General features: G+C 42.2%; 1 protein-coding gene across 2 annotated transcripts in view; it reads right to left on the bottom strand.

Moving 5' to 3' along the window:
- The window catches only part of POU1F1 (POU class 1 homeobox 1), a 38652-nt gene that overhangs the window by 3828 nt on the left and 12546 nt on the right, over nucleotides 1–22278 (bottom strand). For both annotated transcript variants that reach the window (XM_073618050.1, XM_073618049.1), the window contains 3 exons: nucleotides 21571–21791; nucleotides 4402–4566; nucleotides 2290–2350 (listed from right to left, as the gene is read on the bottom strand). In XM_073618050.1, the coding sequence (XP_073474151.1) occupies nucleotides 2290–2350; nucleotides 4402–4566; nucleotides 21571–21791 (447 nt within the window). The remainder of the gene's footprint in view (nucleotides 1–2289; nucleotides 2351–4401; nucleotides 4567–21570; nucleotides 21792–22278) is intronic.

Here is a 22278-nt window from a genome sequence, read left to right as displayed (position 1 = left end):
TGAGTGTACAGCTTGTATAACAGAGTAAATTTGTTGGGCCCAATTAGCCATTTTCCCTCCCGATGTCATGTGACTCGTTTGTGTTACAAGGTCTCAGGTGTGAATGGGGAGCAGGTGTGTTAAATTTGGTGTTATCACTCTCACTCTCTCATACTGGTTACTGGAAGTTCAACATGGCACCTCATGGCAAAGAACTCTCTGAGGATCTGAAAAAAAGAATTGTTGCTCTACATAAAGATGACCTAGGCTATAAGAAGATTGCCAAGACCCTGAAACTGAGCTGCACAGTGTCCAAGACCATACAGCGGTTTAACAGGACAGATTCAACTCAGAACAGGCCTCGCCATGGTCACCCAAACAAGTTGAGTGCACATGCTCAGCGTCATATCCAGAGGTTGTCTTTGGGAAATAGACGTATGAGTGCTGCCAGCATTGCTGCAGAAATTGAAGGGGTGGGGAGTCAGCCTGTCAGTGCTTAGACCATACGTCGCACACTGCATCAAATTGGTCTGCATGGCTGTTGTCCCAGAAGGAAGCCTCTTCTAAAGATGATGCACAAGAAAGCCCACAAACAGTTTGCTGAAGACAAGCTGACTAAGGACATGGATTACTGGAACCATGTCCTGTGGTCTGATGACACCAAGATTGGATCGAATAGAGGATAGAGGGTTCTTTACTGTAAGAGCGGCAAGGATGTGGAATTCCCTTCCACAGGCGGTGGTCTCAGCGGGGAGCATTGATAGCTTCAAGAAACTATTAGTTAAGCACCTGATTGACCGCAACATACAGGGATATATAATGTAATACTGACACATAATCACACACATAGGTTGGACTTGATGGACTTTTTTCAACCTCACCTACTATGTAACTATGTAAGATAAACTTATTTGGTTCAGATGGTGTCAAGCGTGTGTGGTGGCAACCAGGTGAGGAGTGTGTCTTGCCTACAGTCAAGCATGGGGGTGGGAGTGTCATGGTCTGCGGTTGCATGAGTGCTGACGGCACTGGGGAGCTACAGTTCATTGAGGGAACCATGAATACCAAAATGTACTGTGACATACTGAAGCAGAGCATGATTCCCTCCCTTCGGAGACTGGGCCGCAGGGCAGTATTCCAACATAACGACTCCAAACACACCTCCAAGATGACCACTGCCTTGCTAAAGAAGCTGAGGGTAAAGGTGATGGACTGGCCAAGCATGTCTCCAGACCTAAACCCTATTGAGCATCTGTGAGGCATCCTTAAAAGGAAGGTGGAGGAGCGCAAGGTCTCTAACATACACCAGCTCCATGATGTCCTCACGGAGGAGTGGAAGAGGACTCCAGTGGCAACCTGTGAAGTTCTGGTGAACTCCATGTCCAAGAGGGATAAGGCAGTGCTGGAAAATAATGGTGGCCACATAAAATATTGACACTTTGGGCCAATTTGGAGATTTTCACTTAGGGGTGTACTCACTTTGTTGCCAGCGGTTTAGACATTAATGGCTGTGTGTTGAGTTATTTTGAGGGAACAGCAAATTTACACTGTTATACAAGCTGTACACTCACTACTTTACATTGTAGCAAAGTGTAATTTCTTCAGTGTTGTCACATGAAAAGATATAATAAAATATTTACAAAAATGCGAGAGGTGTACTCACTTTTGTGAGATACTGTGTGTGTGTATATATATATATATCTATATATAATTTTTTTTTTTTTTTTTTTTAAACATTTTGTGAAACTGTTAACAGTATTATAACCCATGTGTGCAAAAAACTTTTTCGCAAAAAATAATAATCTTTCAAGTCCCAGTGTTACCTGTGCTGATTTCACCAGGAAATAGGAAGCACAAAATATTTATATACTGTATATATTTGTCATTAATTATTTTGAATACTATATCATAGAGGTGAATAATTAGATATGGGACAGAGGTTTGCACAGAACTGTTGAATAGTAAAACATGGATTTGTTTATGTATTTTTTTTATACGCATAATTGTAAATATTGTTAATTTTGCATATTTGTTTTAAGCTATTGGGGCTTACTTAAGTTTTTTAGTGCGGCACCCATCACATAGATTTTTGTCTAACAGACAGGTGTTAGGGGATGTGAGAACTAAAGGGCTGGTAACTATTCTTGAAATATTACAAAAAGCCATATTCGTGGTAAATAATTTGTTGCTAGATACTGTATAATAAGATGCAGACTTTGAGAAGTGAGAACATTTCAATTTGCAGTGAACATATCTGTACTGATTTTTAAAAAAAGGCCTTCAAGAGGCAATCAAAGCAGTCATTGTTACCTTATAGTTGTTCTACGTTTTCTTTTACGCTCATTTCCTCCAATTTTTTCATTGTACAATGCTGTTTAGAGACAACACAACATGTTATTCTTGATCTTTGCTGTTTATAGCTAAGCAATAGTTCTTTATGACTTTGTACTATGGGTTAGGGTTAAATCAACAGTTTACCCTGAAAGCATGGTATATACATGTAAGTTTGTACACCATTTTCTATTTTTTTTCTTTTTCTTTCCCAATATATATCTAAATACCCATATTCACAGATCCAGGGGTGTGGAAGAACCAGCATTGTATTTTTGCAGTACATTTTCTTTCACTGTACTTGCTTTGTAGTAGCAGAGACAAACCCTCCAAGAATTTATAGTGGAAGGCAGTACTGCAAAGAGAAACTCCTCACCATCTTGTTTCAGTTATAGATTTTCTTGAGCATTTTCTAAATACAAGAGTGCAAGCTAGATATCTAGAGTTTTAATATTGGATAAATAGAGAAGTGAATATAGGAACCTTTGCATCAGATGTTGATTGAAAACATGATTGAATAATAGTAAATGACCGACTACAATTTCCCACCCATTTTATCTGTTTGCTAGCTTCGATTCTCAAACTATCAAAATTGGAGTGGAAAATGATCAAAATACTTTCACTTGGCATGGCCTTGGTTTGACTGGATTTCTACCACAGTCCCCTGGTCCATTGTAACTTGAATGTGTTTTCCACCAGATTACTGTTGTAATGACCAGCCTTAAAAGCCTTTGCCATCTGCTGGTCATTAAGCTGGTCATACATGGTTCAAATTTGGCCAGTTTAGCAGGATCTAACCAAATTTCAATCCATGTATGGGCATGCTGACTGTACCCAAGTCGATGGACTCAGGTACAACCAGCCTATCGTATTTTTGGCATGTTATTACTACTGGAGGCTATAGCCACAAGCAGTAATCGTGTTCTGCCAGCCAGGAAGGTTACCCATGGCCCCCCGCCCCCGAGCGCAATATCACTGACTATGTTGATGGGGGGAAGCAAGCAATTTTCCTTCTTTACACTCGTGGTGGAAGAAAAGATAATCAAGTTATTTATGGGCTTTACTCAGCCCTGCAGCCCAGGTCTCTGCCGTGTTCATCTGACCTAAATAGTGAGCTTTAAGAAACCAAGAGCCTACACCTGATTAACAGATTTCCCAGTTTGCTCATGCCCTGGATAGAAGTCTGTCTGTCATATACTTCTGTCTGACTGACTGTTCATGCCTTGGATTATTCCTATTGAAAGGATGGGAGCGCTACACCAGCTCGTACAGACTTTTTACAAGATTTTTATTTTGTAACAGAAAACAAGTTTTGGGGGCTCAGCACTCCCCCTTCATCAGGGTTAAAAACAGGATGATGCAGGCACTTGGATTATAAAGGCCTCTCCAATCCAAGTGCCCACATCATCCTGTTTTTAGCCCTAATGATGGGCTAAAATAAAAATCTTTTTAAAAGTCCTTTCAAAATTTCAATAAACTCCTTTGGGGGTCCAGCAAAACCCCACAGTTGCTGGTGAGCAGCCTCTGGGATCATAGATCCTCCATCCTTTTAAAGCGCATCCGCATAAGGTTCAGCGCTCCTACATCACAAATATTGGATTATTCTGATGTATTGTTTGAACCACATTTACACTGTACTTGTCTGTGGTTAACCTGATTATGGGCCTGTTACTGCTGCTTATGACCATCATTGCTTGTTTCATCTAGTACCCTGGACTCTGGCCATCTGTTTAATAGACTTTATAGCTGGGCTGTATTCATTTACAAGCCATGTTTTCAATTTAAAGCTGGTAGAAAGCTTTAAAAAAATCCATAAAATTGTCATACAGCTTCTCCAGTGATCACTGACTGTGCAGTAACAGCCCTCCCCACGGTTACACATGCTAATAGAAGCCTAATATCTGGTCGGGATACTATCAGTCCAGTACAATACCACCCGTATTCACATGGAGTTTGTTATTGCACAGAAATGTATGATTACTCTTAGCACCAGCTATTTGAATAAGAAAAGCAAACGCCATACAGGAGAGGATATAGCAGTGTGGCTTTCCTTTAGGCATTATCACTATCCACAGGCAAATGTGTTCATACCTCCAACTTGTTCTGCTTCTTCCAACCATTTTGACAAGATCGATTTTAATTTGCAGGCATTCTTAAAACTCAGCTGTAAGTTTTCAAAGCGGCAAATGGTTGTTTGGCTGAATTCGGAACCATGTACAGCAGCAAGAGCTTCACCAACATTTGTCTGAGTATAACCTGCTTGAGATTAATAAACAGATGTATGTGTCAGCAAAGCTTATCCTATAAATTTACATAATAATACTTAAAGGGAACCTGTGCCCAAATCAGTATTTACATATTCTGAAAAGCAGTTAAAAATGTTCCCTCATTCATCGCTGTATCTAAAGGCATTGAGGAGAAATTAATTTTTACAATGCAACCAGTTCCTGGAGGATGAATGAATTGATACCATTGAATGACCCCCACACTTGCCTAACCTAAATCCAATAGAACACCTCTGGGACATTACGTTTCGGTCCATCCAACACTGCAAAGTTGCACCTCAGTCTGTTTAACCACTTCCCACCCGGCCTATAGCAGAATGACGGCCGGGCGGTGGTTCTGTTATCCTGACTGGACGTCATATGACGTCTTTCAGGATAACATGCCGGCTGTTGGTGCTGTGTGTAACTCTGACACACCGCATCTCGGATTGTGGTAAGGAGCCTCTGACGGAGGCTCCTTACCATGTGATCAGCTGTGACCAATCACAGCGTGAACCAGGAAGTGCCGGTAAACGGCTTTCCTCGGTTTGTGCTGACAGGGAAGGTCGATCGGCGGCACTACCTGTCAGAAGGTTGGTCTGTGCTGATAATCAGCACATTGATTATCAGCGCAACCCACATGAGAGATGCCCATCAGCTGCCATTCAGTGCATATCAGCTGCCAGTCTGTGCCCCATCAGGAACGCCTGTCAGTGCCCATACATGTGCCAATCAGTGCCCCATCAGTAAAGCCTGTCAGTGCCCTTCAGATGCCAATTAGTAATGCCTGTCAGTAGCTCCTCGTCAGTGCTGTCTATCCAGTGCCATCTATCAGTGCTGCCTATCAGTGTAGCCTATCGGTGCCTATCAGTGCTGCATATTGCCCCGTACACACGGTCGGACATTGATCGGACATTCCGACAACAAAATCCTCTGATTTTTTCCTACGGATGTTGGCTCAAACTTGTTTTGCCTACACACGGTCGCACAAAGTTGTCGGAATTTCCGATCGCCAAGAACGCGGTGACGTCAAGCACGTACGACGAGACTAGAAAAGGCCGGTTCAGAACCAAGCGCAGCACCCTTTGGGCTCCTTTTGCTAATCTCGTGTTAGTAAAAGTTTGGTGAGAGACGATTCGCGCTTTTTCAGACTCGTGGCTTTCAGATCGTTTTCTGCCGTTCAGTTTGTGCTTGTGGGTTTGTATCTGCTCTTCAGTGCGTGCAGTCAGTTCGTATCGGAGTTTTCTGTGCGATCTTGTCCGCTCGTTGCTGTTTTTCAGGTCGCTCTTCACAGGCCTTGCTGTTCTTCAGTGCGTTCTGTTACTTCGTTCTGAGCAGCCAACCGTTTTCTAGCCATGTTTCGTATGCATACTCCTCGTACAGTTCGTGCTGTGCGGGGGCTTGGTGTTGGGGTCCTGACCTTGACACAAGTCCAGTCCATGAACAGGGTGGGGAGGAGTTCATGGACCAAGAATTGGTTGCTTCAGCGTGACCAGTTCTGTCATATGCCTTTGCTCCGTGAGATCCGTGAGAAGAATCCTGAGGATTTCAGGAACTTTCTCAGGATGACGGACCCCGTGTTTCACCGTTTGTTGGCTTCGCTGACCCCCTATATCAGCAGGCAGGATACCTGCATGAGGCAAGCCATCATTCCGGAGCAGAGGTTGGTTGCTACCTTGCGGTATTTGGCCACAGGGAGAAGTCTGCAGGACCTCAAGTTCTCGACAGGCATCTCCCCCCAGGCTCTTCTTTGTGGACATTTACTGCTTGTGTTTGTTTTAGCTGACCCTGACAGAAATGTGTGGAGTCCAGAAAATGGCGTGATTGTGTAACCTTATACAAAGCACTGTTGGCTGTTATTTACTAAATGCAAAGACACTTTTCACTACAAGTGCACTTGCAACTGCCCTGAAACTGCACTTGTAGTGCAAAGAGGATTTCCCCTTAGGAAATAACCCCCATTTTCTCATCAAACAACAATTACATCACCCCAAAAGTGTTGTAGCGTTGAGACAATAATCCACACATTCTTGATGAACAATCTTTTTAATACCAGCACAATCACATGTGCATTTACCAAAGGTTTTTCTGACAAACCAACATGTTTATTGTATAACATATTTTGTGGTGTCATTATCCAAAATCAAAATGTGCATTTTATAGAAAACAGGCCTGTGTAAAACCCACAAGAAAAGACACAAATCTCGATCTTACAAAGTTCACATTAGGTAGAACTTGAAGGCAATATCAGACATGAGTATTTAGGAACTGTGTTTGATATTGCGTTCAGATGGGGGGAAATCACCCCTGGAAAAGCCAAATTTGGAAGATGCACACAAATTTCCCAATGTCAACATGTGCTATCTGCCATCACGGGGGATCAAGGGACGTGTTTTGGGGGAGAAAGCCCTTCCTCACCGCTACTTTATTATTGAGGAAGGGGTTGCACCCCCAAAACGCGTCCATTGATCTCCCGTGATGGCAGATAGCACATGTTGGCACACTGTGTGCATCCTCCAAATTTGGCTTTGGGAAAAATCACAAAAACATTTCGCACATTGTAGCACACAAAAGAAGAAAGTGATTTGGAGGGGCTTTAAACTCGCCCCAAAACATCAATGATGTTTTTATATTTTGGAATAACATCATTGATGTTTTGCTTTGATGTTTTCCAATTGTAAATTACACCCCATGATCTCCCCGATCAGGATCTGGGCACTTTCGGATGTGAAAGGATCTTCATCCACAACCTCACGATCACCTAAAAAGAAAGGAAACCCAAAATAAATTAGGTAAAAAAAAAATGCCGCCATCCATCTCTTATCTGAGCCTGTGGTCGCAGACACTCACCTGTTGTGGTGACTACTTCCACCACGTCTTCTTCCTCCTGCTCAGCTTGTGTTGGGGGGATTTCCCCTTCTTCCAGAGGGGGGGGGTCTCTGGTCTCCTGGGATGAGGGGTGTCCTCCGAGTCTTTTCTCCCCTATGTAAAACAAAAATGGTATAATTAGCACACAGATATTTGATGGCAGAACTCTAAAGATGAAACATTGCTTGGAAGTGGGGTACAATTGTCTATTTTAGCAGAGTTCCAAGATGTAGCTTTTTTAGTGTCCTTTGTCAAGCTGCAATACTTTACCTGTTTTGTACAAGCTTCACAGATGTAGCCCCCCCTATAGTATACACTGGAGCACCTGTGTGGCCCCCCTAATAAAAATGGTGTTCTGGGGTCCCACACTAGTGCTCCAGTGTCCAGATGTGAAAACAGCTGCTCAGTGTCCTCTCCTTACACACAATCTAGTTTGCATTTCATTCTAGTAACAAAGCCATCTACACAACCCAATTCTTTGAAGACAAGTATAGGGCCTCAAAATGGTGGCCAAATGCATATGGGCTAAACAATGGTGTTTTATAGTCCGAAAAAAAAATGTGTGATCCGAACGAATAATGTGCCCATGAACATGAAAGTTGCCATTTTAAACTGTACAACAGTTCCTAAAAGCACATGGAGCAGCACGAACGTAATAAACACAAGAACAATAGGAACACAGCACAACTACTTACTTTTTTGCAGCACTCTCCGGATCTTTCTGTACTGCTCATGTTCTCGTAATTTCAGGTCCGACCTGCACGATCCTGCTGTCTATCCGCCATGTGCTCTTCCTTCACTGCGCCGAACAAAAAGGGGCGGGGAATAGAATAGAAAGAACGTCAGGGGCGGGCGGAGTTATACGCATGCGCAGTGTGTATAAATCGTAACGCGCGTGTCTTACGTACGATCTGTGAGCGGAGGAAGGAGCATCAGAGACGCCGATCGTGCTAACCAAGGTAGGATCTAAACTTGGGCCTATACTGCTTCGAAATGGAAGCCTATATTGTAACAAGATTAGGGGAGTTTGGCCTGACATTAGGGTTTGTCTTGTGTTGTGTCTTGCAGAGAAAATGGATGGGTTCAATGACCACAATTTCCTGCCCCTGTTCATTGACAAGTACAGGGAGCTGCCCTGTCTGTGGCAAGTGAGACACCCCCACTATAATCACAAACAGAAAAGGCAGGCAGCACTGGAGAAACTGCTGGAGTTGGTGAAGCCGGTGGTCCCCACAGCAACCATCCCTTATTTAAAAGCTAAAATTGGTGGCCTGAGGAGCACTTATCTTAGGGAGCGTAAGAAGGTCACAGATTCCCAGAGGTCCGGAGCTGCAGCAGATGATGTTTATGTCCCCAGGCTGTGGTACTATGAGAGACTGCGATTTCTGTCAGACCACACTGAAGTCAGGGAATCCCTCTCCACTCTTCCTTCCACTCTTCCTTCCACCCCAGCTGAGGCTTCCGATATCCAACCTGGGCCTTCCAGCCAGGAAGAAGTGGAGGAGCCCAGCTTGAGTCAGGTATAGCATTCTTCTACAGATTTCTTGTCAATAAAGAAATTATGTTTACTAGATGTTATTATTGATCACTAATTGCTGCTTGAAAGTGTTTTACATATCAATAGACAGTAGTGGGCACCCAAAATTGGGACAAGAATGAAAAATGCTGGGCTCAGAAGGATAGTCTGTTATATTTGTTAACATTCAATTTGCAGCAGTCAGGAGGTGAAAATTGTGTGTGATTGATGAAAACAATACTAAAACTATGTCCCTTTTTCATACACAGGAAGACCTCAGCCAGGAGGAGGCTGTGGAATGTGGCAGTCAGGAGGAGGCGGGGATTAGTGGCAGCCAGGAGGAGGCGGGGCTAAGTGTCAGCCAAGAGAAGCCAGGGACAAGTCGCAGCCTGACTGAGTCTCAGGTCCCTCCCCTCCGCCTGCCATATAAAAGGGCCAGGAAGGCCACTCCCAGTCCTGTGCATGCTTCAGCGTAAAGGCTGATCCAGGAGGCTTCGGCGTCCCTCAGAGCCTTCCCCAGTCCTGAAGAGGCCTTTGCCTGCATGGCTGCCACCAAATTGCAGGGCATGCAGGAGGGCCAACGCAAGATTTCTGAGGACCTGATTTATAAAGTCCTTCGTAAGGGGGAGAGTGGGGAACTGACACCCAAGACGGATGTCATGGAGAGGGACGATCCTCCTCCTCCTCCTCCTCCTCCTGCTGCCACAACTCCACCACCACAGCCAAAGGCTGGAAGGAAGCGTGGAAGGAAGACCAAAGAGTGATTGCCCTGGGTTCAGTCTGGTCTGACAAAAGATGCAGTCTCTCGTATGACCACAGCCTGGGGACACAGATGTCATCTGCTGCTTTCCGGATCTCTGGGACTTCTGGACCAGTCTGCACTCCCTTAGATATGGACTCCTCAGGCCACCAATTTTGCTTTTAAATAATTGATGTCTGCCCTGGGGGTCCAAGGCTTCGCCCACTTCTGCAGTTTCTCCTGCGTTGCCTCTCTCTTTGTTTATAGTTGTGACCCCTTAATAAAATATTTTTAGGTAAATTCTACTCTCCTGTGTGTGTTTTCATCCAAAAAGGACAGTTTGTTGGTGACGATTCAGGTACATTTCTAAAGTACAATGTGAAATTAACAAGGGACAACAACACCAAACAATCTCCTCCTACAGATTAAATAGAACAACATATCAATGGTGTTGTGGGAACTTGTCACAAAAAACACACAAACATTTTCGGGAGTACAAATCAAAATCACCAACAAAAAAAAATAAATAAAAAGAGAAACACAAAAAAAGATTCTACATTAAAGTAAAAAAAAAAAAAATAAAAAATATGTTGTCAGATGTGAGAAATCAAAATATATTGAGGGAATCCCGATAAATAGTAACGAAAAAAGTTTGGGAGAAGTGTGTGTGAATATGAGCATCAAAACGACTTAATTCTTGTCACATTATAAAGAAGAAGAGAGTGCGCTGTATTAAACCATTTTTTACATTGCAGCGTGACGAAAGTGCTTTATCCATTACGAACGCTAAGTTTACCAGAACGAGCTGTCCCGTGTCGGAATTTCTTCTGAGCATGCGTGGCACTTCGTGCGTCGGAACAGGCCACACACACGGTCGGAATTGACGCGATCGGATTTTGTTGTCGGAAAATTTTATCTCCTGCTGTCCAACTTTGTGTGTCGGAAAATCCGATGGAAAATGTCCGATGGAGCCCACACACGGTCGGAATTTCCGACAACACGCTCCGATCGGACATTTTCCATCGGAAAATCCGACCGTGTGTACGGGGCATATCAGTGCCCATCAATTCTACATATCAGTGCTTATCAGTGCAGCCTCATCAGTGCCCGTCAGTGAAGGAGATAACAATTATATAACAGAAACAAAGAAAAACTTTTTTTTTTCAAAAATTTTGGTCTTTTTTGTTTAGCAAAAAATAAAAACCCAGAGGTGATCAAATACCACCAAAAGAAAGCTCTATTTGTGGGAAGAAAATGATAAAAAATTAGTTTGGGTACAGTATTGTATGACCACGCAATTGTTATTCAAAGTGCGACAGTGCTGAAAGCTGAAAATTGTCCTGGGCAGGAAGGGGGGGGAGAGTGCCCTGTATTGAAGTGGTTAGGAGCTCAGTGATGCCCTTTTCCAAATCTGGGAGGAAATACCCCAGGACACCATCCGTCGTCTCATTAGGAGCATGCCCCGACGTTGTCAGGCATTCATACAAGCACGTGGGCCATACAAACTACTGAGTACCATTTTGAGTTGCTGCAATGAAATTTCAGTAAAATGGACTAGCTTGCTGCATCATTTTTTCACTTTGATTTTTGAGTGTCTTTGAATTCAGCCCTCTGTAGGCTGATAATTTTTATTTCCATCAAACGATGTGGCATCCTTTCCTTCCTAACACATTACCCAGTCCATAAGCAGTATAGATATCCAGCATGATATTTTTCCCCATTGGGACCTAATGTGTTTTAAAGGTGTTCCTTACAGTGTATATACAGTGTATGTTTATATGTATGTATGTATGTATATATATAAGTATTCACCCCCCCTTGGCATTTTTCGTGTTTTGCTGCCTCACAACCTGGAATTAACATGGATTGTTTGAGGATTTGCATCATTTAATTTACAGAACATGCCCACAACTTTGAAGATGTTTTTTTTTTTTATTGTGAAGCATACAACAAATAGGACAAAATAACAGAAAAAGTCAATGTGCATAACTATTCACCCCCCTAAAGTCAATACTTTGTAGAGCCACCTTTTGCGGCTATCACAGCTCCAAGTCAGTTTGGATAAGTCTCTATGAGCTTGCTACATCTTACCACTGGGATTTTTGCCCATTCCTCCTTGCAAAACTGCTCCAGCTCCTTCAAGTTGGATGGTTTGTGCTTGTGAACAGCAATCTTTAAGTCTGACCACAGATTTTCTATTGGATTGAGGTCTGGGCTTTGACTAGGCCATTCCAACACATTTACATATTTCCCCTTAAACCACTCAAGTGTTGCTTTAGCAGTGTGTTTAGGGTCATTGTCCTGGTGGAAGGTGAACCTCCATCTTAGCCTCAAATCGCACACAGAGTGTTACAGGTTTTGCTTAGGAATATCCCTGTATTTAGCACCATCCATCTTTTCCTCAACTCTGACCAGTTTTCCAGTCCCGACTGCTGAAAAACATCCCCACAGCATGATGCTGCCACCACCATGTTTCACTGTGGGGATGGTGTTCTTTGGGTGATGTGATATGTTGGGTTTGCGCCAGACATAGCGTATTCTTTGATGACCAAAACGTTAAATTTTAGTCTCATCAGACCAGAGCACCTTCCTCCATTCATTTTGGGAGTCTCCCACATGCCTTTTTCGCAAACTCAAAATGTGCTGTGTTTGTTTTTTGCTGAAAGTAATGGCTTTCTTCTGGCCACTCTGCCATAAAGCCCAACTCTATGGAGCGTACGGCTTATTGTCGTCCTATGTACAGATACTCCAGTCTCTGCTGTGGAACTCTGCAGCTCCTCCAGGGTTACCTTAGGTATCTGTGCTGCCTCTCTGATTAATTCCCTCCTTGCCCGGTCCGTAAGTTTTGGTGTGCGACTGTCTCTTGGCAGGTTTGCTGTTGTGCCATGTTCTTCCCCATTTTGGTTATGATAGATTTGATGGTGCTCCTAGGGATCGTCAAAGATTTGGATATTTTTTTATAACCTAACCCTGACTTGTACTTCTCAACAACATTGTCCCTTACTTTGGAGAGTCTTTGATCATCATGGCAGTGTTTGGTTAGTGGTGCCTCTTGCTTAGGTGTTGCAGCCTCTGGGGCCTTTCAAAAAGGTGTGTATATGTAATGACAGATCATGTGACATTTGGATTGCACACAGGTGGACATCATTTCACTAATTAGGTGACTTCTGAAGGTAATTGGTTGCACCAGAGCTTTTGATGGGCTTCATAACAAAGGGGGTGAATACATACGCACATGCCAATTATCAGTTTTTTATTTCTGAAAAATATTTTTATGTATATATTTTTCTAATTTTACTTCACTAACTTAGACTATTGTGTTCTGATCCATCACATATAATTCGGATTAGAAAAACATTGAACTAAAGGCTGTAATGTAACAAAATAGGTGAAAAGCCAAAGGGGGTGAATACTTTTGCAAGGCACTGTATGTGTGCGTGTGTGTGTGTGTGTATACATATATATAATATATTATATATATATATATATATATATATATATATAATATATACACACAGGTGCATCTCATAAAATTAGAATATCATCCAAAAGTTAATTTATGGAGATGCTGATTTCATTTTCCAGCAAGACTTGGCACCTGCCCACACTACCAAAAGTACCAACACCTGGTTTAATGATCATGGTATCACTGTGCTTGATTGGCCAGCAAACTTGTCTGACCTAAACTCCATAGATAATCTGTGGGGTATTGTCAAGAGGAAGATGAGAGACACCAGACCCAACAATGCAAATGAGCTGAAGGCCACTATCAAAGCAACCTGGACTTCCATAACACCTCAGCAGTGCCATAGGCTGGTCGCCTCCATGCCACGCCGCATTGATGCAGTAATTCATGCAAAAGGAGCCCAGACAAAGTATTGAGTGCATACTATACTGTACATGGACATACTTTTCAGTAAGCCAACATTTCTGTATTAAAAATCCTTTTTTTTTTTTTTTTTTTTTTTTTTTATTGGTCTTATGTAATATTCCAAATCTCTGAGATACTGAATTTTGGGTTTTTACTCGCTGTAAGCCATAATCATCAAAATTAAAAGAAAGGAAATGCTTGAAATATATCTCTCTGTGTCTAACGCATCTATATAAAATATATGAGTTTCACTTTTTTTAATTACTGAAACAAATTAACTTTTTGATGATATTCTAATTTTATGAGATGCACCTGTATATATGAGATATATGATTTAGGTATACAATTGTTATTGTTAAAGCTAACCTCCTGATTTATATTCAGTCTTTCACAGTTACATACATAGTTACATAGTAGGTGAGGTTGAAAAAAGACACAAGCCCATCAAGTTCATCCTATGTGTGTGTTTACAGTGCCTTGAAAAAGTATTCATACTCCTTGAAATTTTCCACATTTTGTCATGTTGCAACCAAAAACGTAAATGTATTTTATTGGGATTGTATGTGATAGACCAACACAAAGTGGCACATAACTGCGAAGAGGAAGGAAAATGATAAATGGGTTTCAAAATTATTTTACAAATAAATATGTGAATAGTTTGGCATGCATTTGTATTCAGCCCCCCTGAGTCAATACTTTGTAGAACCACCTATTTCCGTGTAGCGCCCACCTACTTAGGTGTGTGCTAGATTAGACAGTTAGGATTAAAGCTAGGCCAAATTACCAGTGTTTTACCCTGAGGTGTAAGCTGGTGGGTTTGATTTCTTTGGGAGGTTGGTTAGAGTAGAGGAAGGTGTGGCCACCTACACTCTGCCTGTGTAATTTCCTTCATTTTCTATGACTTGATCTGAGAAGTGGGAGGAATGAAGGACTAGAGTGGCAGGTAGTCTTCTGGAGACCCCTCTCAGCCAATCTTTGATTTGCCTGGGCAGAGGCGGGACTTCTATAAAAGACAAGGACACATGGTTCCAGGAGTGGTTTTTCTTTGTTTTTTTTGTTTTTAAGGTTGGAGTTGAGACACAGGGAAGAGGATGTAGAGACTGGTGCAGCTCGGGTGCTCTCCCCTGCGGGGGAGGGGAGTAGGCCATGTGGGGAGGAGACTCCAGGAGAAGATTTAATGAGAAGGTTGCTATTACTAACAGACACAAGGACTGGGAGAGGACCCTCCATGACAGGCATGGACGGTCGCTCGGGAGCACACGTGAGTGTAACCCTGGGGAACAGCGCTTCTAAGAGACTTTAAATGGGTTAGAGTGTGGGTCCAGGAGGAAAAGGTATAGAAGTGGGCCTTAAAGAACTAACACCCTGGAGGAATCCAAAAAGTAATCTCTCTGGACTTTATTCAGAGTATCGTCCTTAGAGCTTAAATTGGAAGTGCTTTACAGTCAGGAAATAGTAACTAACAGGAGGAAGAAAAGCTGCATTACACATTTGGAACCAGTGCAGGATAGAAGTTGTTCACAGAGGCTTTACATGTTCTGGATTGAGTGTTGTGTTCTCATTGCATAAATCTTTGGGAGTTATTCAGAGTGGCTCTCCAATGCAATACTGCAAGGAATACCAGAAGCGAAATAAAGTTTAAATGTTTATAGACTGTCTGTCGTGTCAATCTGTGAGGGAAAGGGGGTAACGGGAACACACTTCAGGAAGGAATGAACTACCCAGCAGCTCCTACATGGGTAGTGCGCTACATCTGCAATTACAGCTGCAAGTCTTTTTGGGGATGTCTCTACCAGCTTTGCACATCTAGAGTGACATTTTTGCCCATCCTTTGCAAAAAAGCTCAAGCTCTGATTGGATGGAGACCTTCCATGAACAGCAATTTTCAAGTCTTGCCACAGATTCTCAATTGGATTTCGGTCTGGACTTTGACTAGGTCATTCTAACACATGAATATGCTTTGATCTAAACCATTCCATTGTAGCTCTGGCTGTATGTTTAGGGTTGTTGTCCTGCTGGAAGGTGAACCTTCGCCCCAGTCTCAAGTCTTTTGCAGACTCTAACAGGTTTTCTTCTAAGATTGCCCTGCATTTGGCTCCATCCACCATCCCATCAACTCTGACAAACTTCCCTGTCCCTGCTGAAAAAAATGGTGTGTTCAGGGTGATGTGCAGTGTTAGTTTTTTGCCACACATAGCTTTTGCTTTTAGGCAACAAAGTTCAAATTTGGTCTTATTTGACCAGAGCACCTTCTTCCACATGTTTGCTGTGTCTCCCACATGGCTTCTCACAAACTGCAAACGGGACTTCTTATGGCTTTCTTTCAGCAATGGCTTTTTCTTGCCACTCTTCCATAAAGGTCAGATTTATGGAGTGCAGACTAATAGTTGTCCTGTGGACAGATTCTTCCACCTGAGCTGTGGATCTCTGCAGCTCCTCCAGAGTTACCATGGACCTCCTGGCTGCTTATCTGATTAATGCTGTCCTTGCCCGGCCTTTCAGTTTAGGTGGACGGCCATGTCATGGTAGGTTTGCAGTTGTGCCATACTCTTTCCATTTTCGGATGATGATGGATTGAACAGTGCTCCGTGAAATCTTCAAAGCTTGGGATATTTTCTTTATAGCCTTACCCTGTTTTAAACTTCTCCACAACTTTATCCCTGACCTGTCTGCTGTGTTCCTTGGCTTTCATGATGCTGTTTGTTCACTAAGGTTCCTTAACAAACCTCTGAGGGCTTCACAGAACAGCTGTATTTATACTGAAATTAAATTACACAGAAGTGGACTCTATTTACTAATTAGGTGACTTCTGAAGGCAATTGGTTCCACTAGATTTTAGTTATCAGAATAAAGGGGGCTGAATACAAATGCACGCTACACTTTTCACATATTTATTTGTAAAACATTTTGAAAACCATTTCTCATTTTCCTTCCACTTCACAATTATGTGCCACTTTGTGTTGGTCTATCACATAAAATCCCAATAAAATACATTTATGTTTTTGGTTGTAACATGACCATATGTGGAAAATTTCAAGGGGTATGAATATTTTTTCAAGACACTGTATATGTCAGTATTACATTGTATATCCCTGTATGTTGCGTTCATTCAGGTGCTTATCTAATAGTTTTTTGAAACTATCAATGCCCCTGATTAAACCACCGCATGTGGAAGGAAATTCCACATCCTTGCTGATCTTACAGTAAAGAACCCTCTACACAGTTTAGGTTAAACCTCTTTTCTTCTAATTTTAGTGAGTGGCCATGTGTCTTATTAACTCCCACGCGCTAAAAAGTTTTATCCCTATAGTGGGGTCACCAGTATGGTATTTGTAAATGGAAATCATATCCCCTCTCAAGCACCTCTTCTTCAGAGAGAATAAGTTCAGTGCTCGCAACCTTTCTTCTTAACTAATATCCTCCAGAACCTTTATTAGCTTTGTTGCCCTTCTTTGTACTCACTCCATTTCCAGTACATCCTTTCTCAGGCCTGGTGCCCAGAACTGCATACTCCAGGTGAGGCCGGACCAAAGTCTTGTAGAGTGGGAGAATTATCACTTTATCCCTTGAGTTAATCCCCTTTTTAATGCATGCCAATATTCTGTTTGCTTTGTTAGCAGCAGTTTGGCATTGCATGCCATTGCTGAGCCTATCATCTACTAGGACCCCCAGGTCCTTTTCCATCTTAGATTCCACCAGAGGTTCACCCCCTAGTGAGTCGATTGCATTCATATTTTTGCCACCCAAATGCATTATTTTTAATTTTTCTACATTAAACCTCATTTGCCATGTAGTTGCCCACCCCATTAATTTGTTCAGATCTTCTTGCAAGGTTTCCACATCATGCGGAGAAGTTATTGCCCTACTTAGCTTAGTGTCGTCCGCAAATACAGAGATTGAGCTGTTTACCCCATCCTCCAGGTCGTTTATGAACAACTTAAACAGGATTGGTCCCAGAACAGAACCCCGGGGGACCCCACTTCCCACCCCTGACCATTCCGAGTATTCCCCATTTATCACCTCACCACCCTCTGAACTCGCCCTTGTAGCCAGTTTTCAATCCATGTACTCACCCTATGGTCCATGCCAACGGACCTTATTTTGTACAGTAAACGTTTATGGGGAATTGTGTCAAATACTTTTGCAAAATCCAGATACACCATGTCTATGTGCTTTCCTTTATCTAGATGGCACCTTCTCATAGAAGGTTAATGGATTGGTTTGGCAAGAACGATTCTTCATGAATCCATGCTGATTACTGCTAATGATACCGTTTTCATTACTAAAATCTTGTATATAGTCCCTTATCATCCCCTCCAAGAGCTTGCATACTATTGATGTTAGACTAACTGGTCTGTAATTCCCGCAATGTATTTTGGCCCTGTTTTAAATATTGGTGCTACATTGGCTTTTCTCTAATCAGCTGGTACCATTCCAGTCAGTAGATTGTCAATAAAAACTAGGAACAATGGTCTGGCAAATACTTGACTGAGTTACCTAAGTATCCTCAGGTGCAAGCCATCCCGGTGATTTATTAATGTTAAGTTTCCCAAGTCTATTTCTAATTCTGTCCTCTTTTAGCCACGAGGGTGCTTCCTGTGATGTGTCATGAGGATAAACATGAGGATAAACACTGCAGTTTTGGTTACTGAAGCCCCCCCGATTCACTCGTAAAGACTGAGGAGAAGAATAAATTCAATACCTTCGCCATCTCCCCATCCTTTTTAACCAGATGTCCTTCCTCATTCTTTGTGGGGCCAATATGGTCTGTCCTCCTTTTTTTACTGTTTATATACTTAAAGAATTTCTTGGGATTTTTGTTGCTTTCCTCCGCTATGTGTCTTTTGTGTTCTATCTTAGCTGCCCTAATTGCACCCTTACATATCTTGTTACATTCTTTGTAAAGTCTGAATGCTGATGATGATCCCTCAGCCTTGTATTTTTTGAAGGCCTTCTCCTTTGCTTTTATATGCATTTTTACATTAGAGTTAAGCCATCCAGGACTTTTGTTCGCATTTTTCAATTTATTTCCCAATGAGATGCACTGGCTAATGCCCTTATTTAATATGCTCTTAAAGAAAACCCATCTCTCCTTCGTGTTCTTTGTTTCTAAGATTTTATCCCAATTTATATCTTCTAGCAAGGTTCGTAGTTTAGAGAAGTTGGCTCTTTTGAACTTCAGTGTCTTTGTGTTCCCTTGTGTTTCCTATTTGTGTGATTTATACTGAAGCCAATTGACCTGTGATCGCTGTTTCCTAAATTGCCCTGTATTTCCACATCCATGACTAGGTCTGTATTGTTTGTAATCAGTAGATATAGTAACGCCTTGTTTCTAGTTGGTGCGTCTACCATCTGACCCATGAAATTGTCCTGCAAGACATTTAGTAACTGGCGAGCCTTCGAGGAATGTGTGGTTCCCTCCGCCCAGTTTATGTCTGGATAATTAAAATCCCCCATTATGATAACACTTTCCATCCTTGCTGCTAATCCAAATTGTGATAGGAGGTCCGTCTCCCTCTCCTCCCTCAGGTTAGGGTGCCTATAGCATACTCCCATTATTGTTTTTCCCCTTAGCTTTATCCCTTTGGAGCTCTACCCATAAGGATTCCACCTCCTTCCTAGCTCTCTTATTGATGTCATCTCTCACATTCGTTTGTACATTGTTCTATAGGCATACCCCTCCCCCTTTTTTACCCTCTCTATCCCTGTGATAAAGGGAATACCCTTGAATGGTTATCAGCCAATCATGAGAGCTGTTGAACCGGGTCTCTGAAATTCCCACAAAATCTAAATCCTCCTCGTTCAACAGTATCTATCTATAGTTCACCCATCTTGTCCCTCAGGCTCCTGACACTGGTAAACGTAGTTTAGACCGGTCGCATACTGTCCTCTTATTGGGTGTTCCGAGATTAAAAATAGGACTTGTTACTATACTTACCTCGGGTTTATGTGTTTTAGTCAACCTACCACTAATGCCCCCAATGCTACTGTCAGGAAAGGTTCCACCCGCTAATGATACTGTCTAACATTTGGCATGCAGTACTGTGGTCCACCAGCAGGTGTCTCCTGGCAGTCTGGAACTGCCTGGGGAGCCTTCCCCTGTTAGTAGTATTTTATGATCCTTGGGCCGCAGTACTGGCGTCCACCAGTGGGTGGTTCCTGGCAGTGTGAAGCCGACATCATCTCCTGCAATTAGGCATCACCTGAGTAATTTCAGGAGGTATGTATAAGTACCCGGCAGACACAATGATGCCTTGCCTTGGTATCTTCCTTGCACCCTTACCCTGTGAAGCTCTGCATCTGTACCTGTACCTGATCCTGTTCCTGTCTGTTACCTGAACCCTGGACCCTGAGCCTTGTACCTGACCCGTCCCTCCTGTGATCCATCCATCCTCTCATTGTCCTGTTTGTTTCCCTTCCCCAGCTGCTGACCTCCCGTTGATGACCCTGGCCTGGCTCTGTTTATGATCTCGGTATTCCCCTTTACTTGTATATATTTGTCTGTTACTATTATTATTTGTGGGTTTCTGTTTGGTATTGGTTGTTGTGAACTGAGTGACATTGGAGGTGGTTGTATTTATATTTAGTCACTTATCTTTAATAAATCATATATTTTCACCTTACCTGCGTTTGTTCCTCTGTTGCTGTCCACATAGCTCTGGTCACACCGGATATTTGACAGCTACCCTCTGGAATATGCTCATCGCTGACTATCTCTGCCTCTGGACCCCCCCCCCGTCGCCTAGTTTAAAAACCCCTCTAACTTTTCGGCCATCTTCATTCCCAGCAGATCTGCACCCTCCTCATTCAGGTGCAGTCCGTCCCTTCTATAGTATAGAACCCAAACCCCTCCTTACTACACCAGCTCCTCAGCCACTTGTTTACTTTTCTAATCCCCCTCTGCCTTTCTGGTTTGGCTGGAGGTACCGATAGTATTCTTGAGTTGTACAGCTGCCTTACCTGTACTAAATTTGTTTACTCTTATTTTACTGCACACTGTGAGCTTCCTATATTGTGCTTTAGACAGTGCAGAAAGTCTGCCTCATGTTCTGACTGGAGGATGTCCAGCGTCTTCTAACCTTTTCCCTCCCCAACTTTACTGGCTCTGGCCAATTTTTTTAAATCATTAGAGCTTAGCCATACATGTAGGCATTATCTATGGAAGTATAATAATCCTAATCACAATCAGCACAATTTCTGTGTGATACTTTACAAATAGCTAAAAAAAACTAAAATAATTCTCGTGTGTTGCCAGCTAATCACTAATTAGTGATTCCATAACACCATTCAGTTTAAATTATAACAAAATACAACTATTCATAACTCCATATATAAACAAATCCAGACAAAACTATGAGTATAGCTGTTACAAAAATACCAAAAATAGAAAAGAAAAGTTTCAAAAATGTAATTAAAAACAGTCCAGTGTTCACAAATGAAAAGTTATCTATGGAAGACTGTATGCAGCCTGCCTAGCAAAAAATATTCCTCCAGACTGACATCAACAGATCAAGACTTTTTTTACATTTGCATAACTCCCCCCCCCCCCCCCCCCCCAATAGCCACTGTTTGCACCAGGGCTGATGGTTCTTAAGTGGTACTGAAGCAAGGTGCTGTGATATTTTAGCTGTGTACAGCTCCCTGCTGGCCACACCCATCAGCCATGATCTGCCTGCATTGCATAGAGTATCACAGAGAATAAATGATGATGTCACTGTATCTAGAAAAAGGTGATGAAATTGGAAAGGTTTTATTACATTTCATTAGCACCTTGATGAAGGGGAAACAAAGGAACCAGGGAAGTTAAAATATAAGCAGATTAAACGTCATTATTATGATGATGATGATGATGATGATGATGCTACTAAATTTGGCCTGGACATCTAGGCATCAATGACCTGTGGTCACAAAAGAATAAATGTAGCATATCATTTATTGTACTGTCCTACTGAATGGAATATTAGAAACAAACACACACAATATTAAATCTGAAGATCCATACCCAGCTTAATTCTTCTCACTTTGAATTCATTAGCAAACTTTTCCAGCTCTCGGATCTCTGGGGAGTCCATATCAATAGGCTCCTCGATGGGTTTACTCTTTCTTCTGAACTCCTGCTTGAAATCTGAGGCGGTGATCTCCTCTCCCAGGAGAGCCTGATGTACTGGGGCAAAACCATGACCCAATGTGCAAGAGCTGGCGCTCATGAGACATGGAGGTAAACTGCCCGTATGGACTCCTGTAGAAGTACACAAGGTTTCATAGAGTTGCCATATTTTAAATAACAATCTTTTTATTTTAGGTCCACAAAAAAGCAAGCAAATGGTTTAGTTACTAGACATGTGCATTCGTTTTCGTCCGAATGCATTTTCGTCCGAATTTCAGGTATTTTCGTTATCGTTTTAACAAACGATAACGAAAGTGCAGAATCCGAAAAACGAAAGATCCGACATTAACAAATGGTTTATTTTCGTTTTCGTTGCTTCAACAGTTCGATATAGATAGGAGATTTGACATGATGATGACAATAACAATCTGTGTCCATCAAACCTGTGGTCAAATGTGCCTAACCTTAACTCTATTAGTCCAAGATTATTCTACATAGAGAGAAAAGATTCGACATAGAGAGAAAAGATTCGACGTAGGGGAGAAAAGATTCGACGTAGGGGAGAAAAGTAAAATAAAAATAATGATGATGATGAATGTTATT

This window comes from Aquarana catesbeiana, linkage group LG02, assembly GCF_042186555.1.
Source record: "Aquarana catesbeiana isolate 2022-GZ linkage group LG02, ASM4218655v1, whole genome shotgun sequence".
NCBI classification, from domain to species: domain Eukaryota; kingdom Metazoa; phylum Chordata; class Amphibia; order Anura; family Ranidae; genus Aquarana; species Aquarana catesbeiana.
This window is presented reverse-complemented; position numbering and strand designations above follow the sequence as displayed.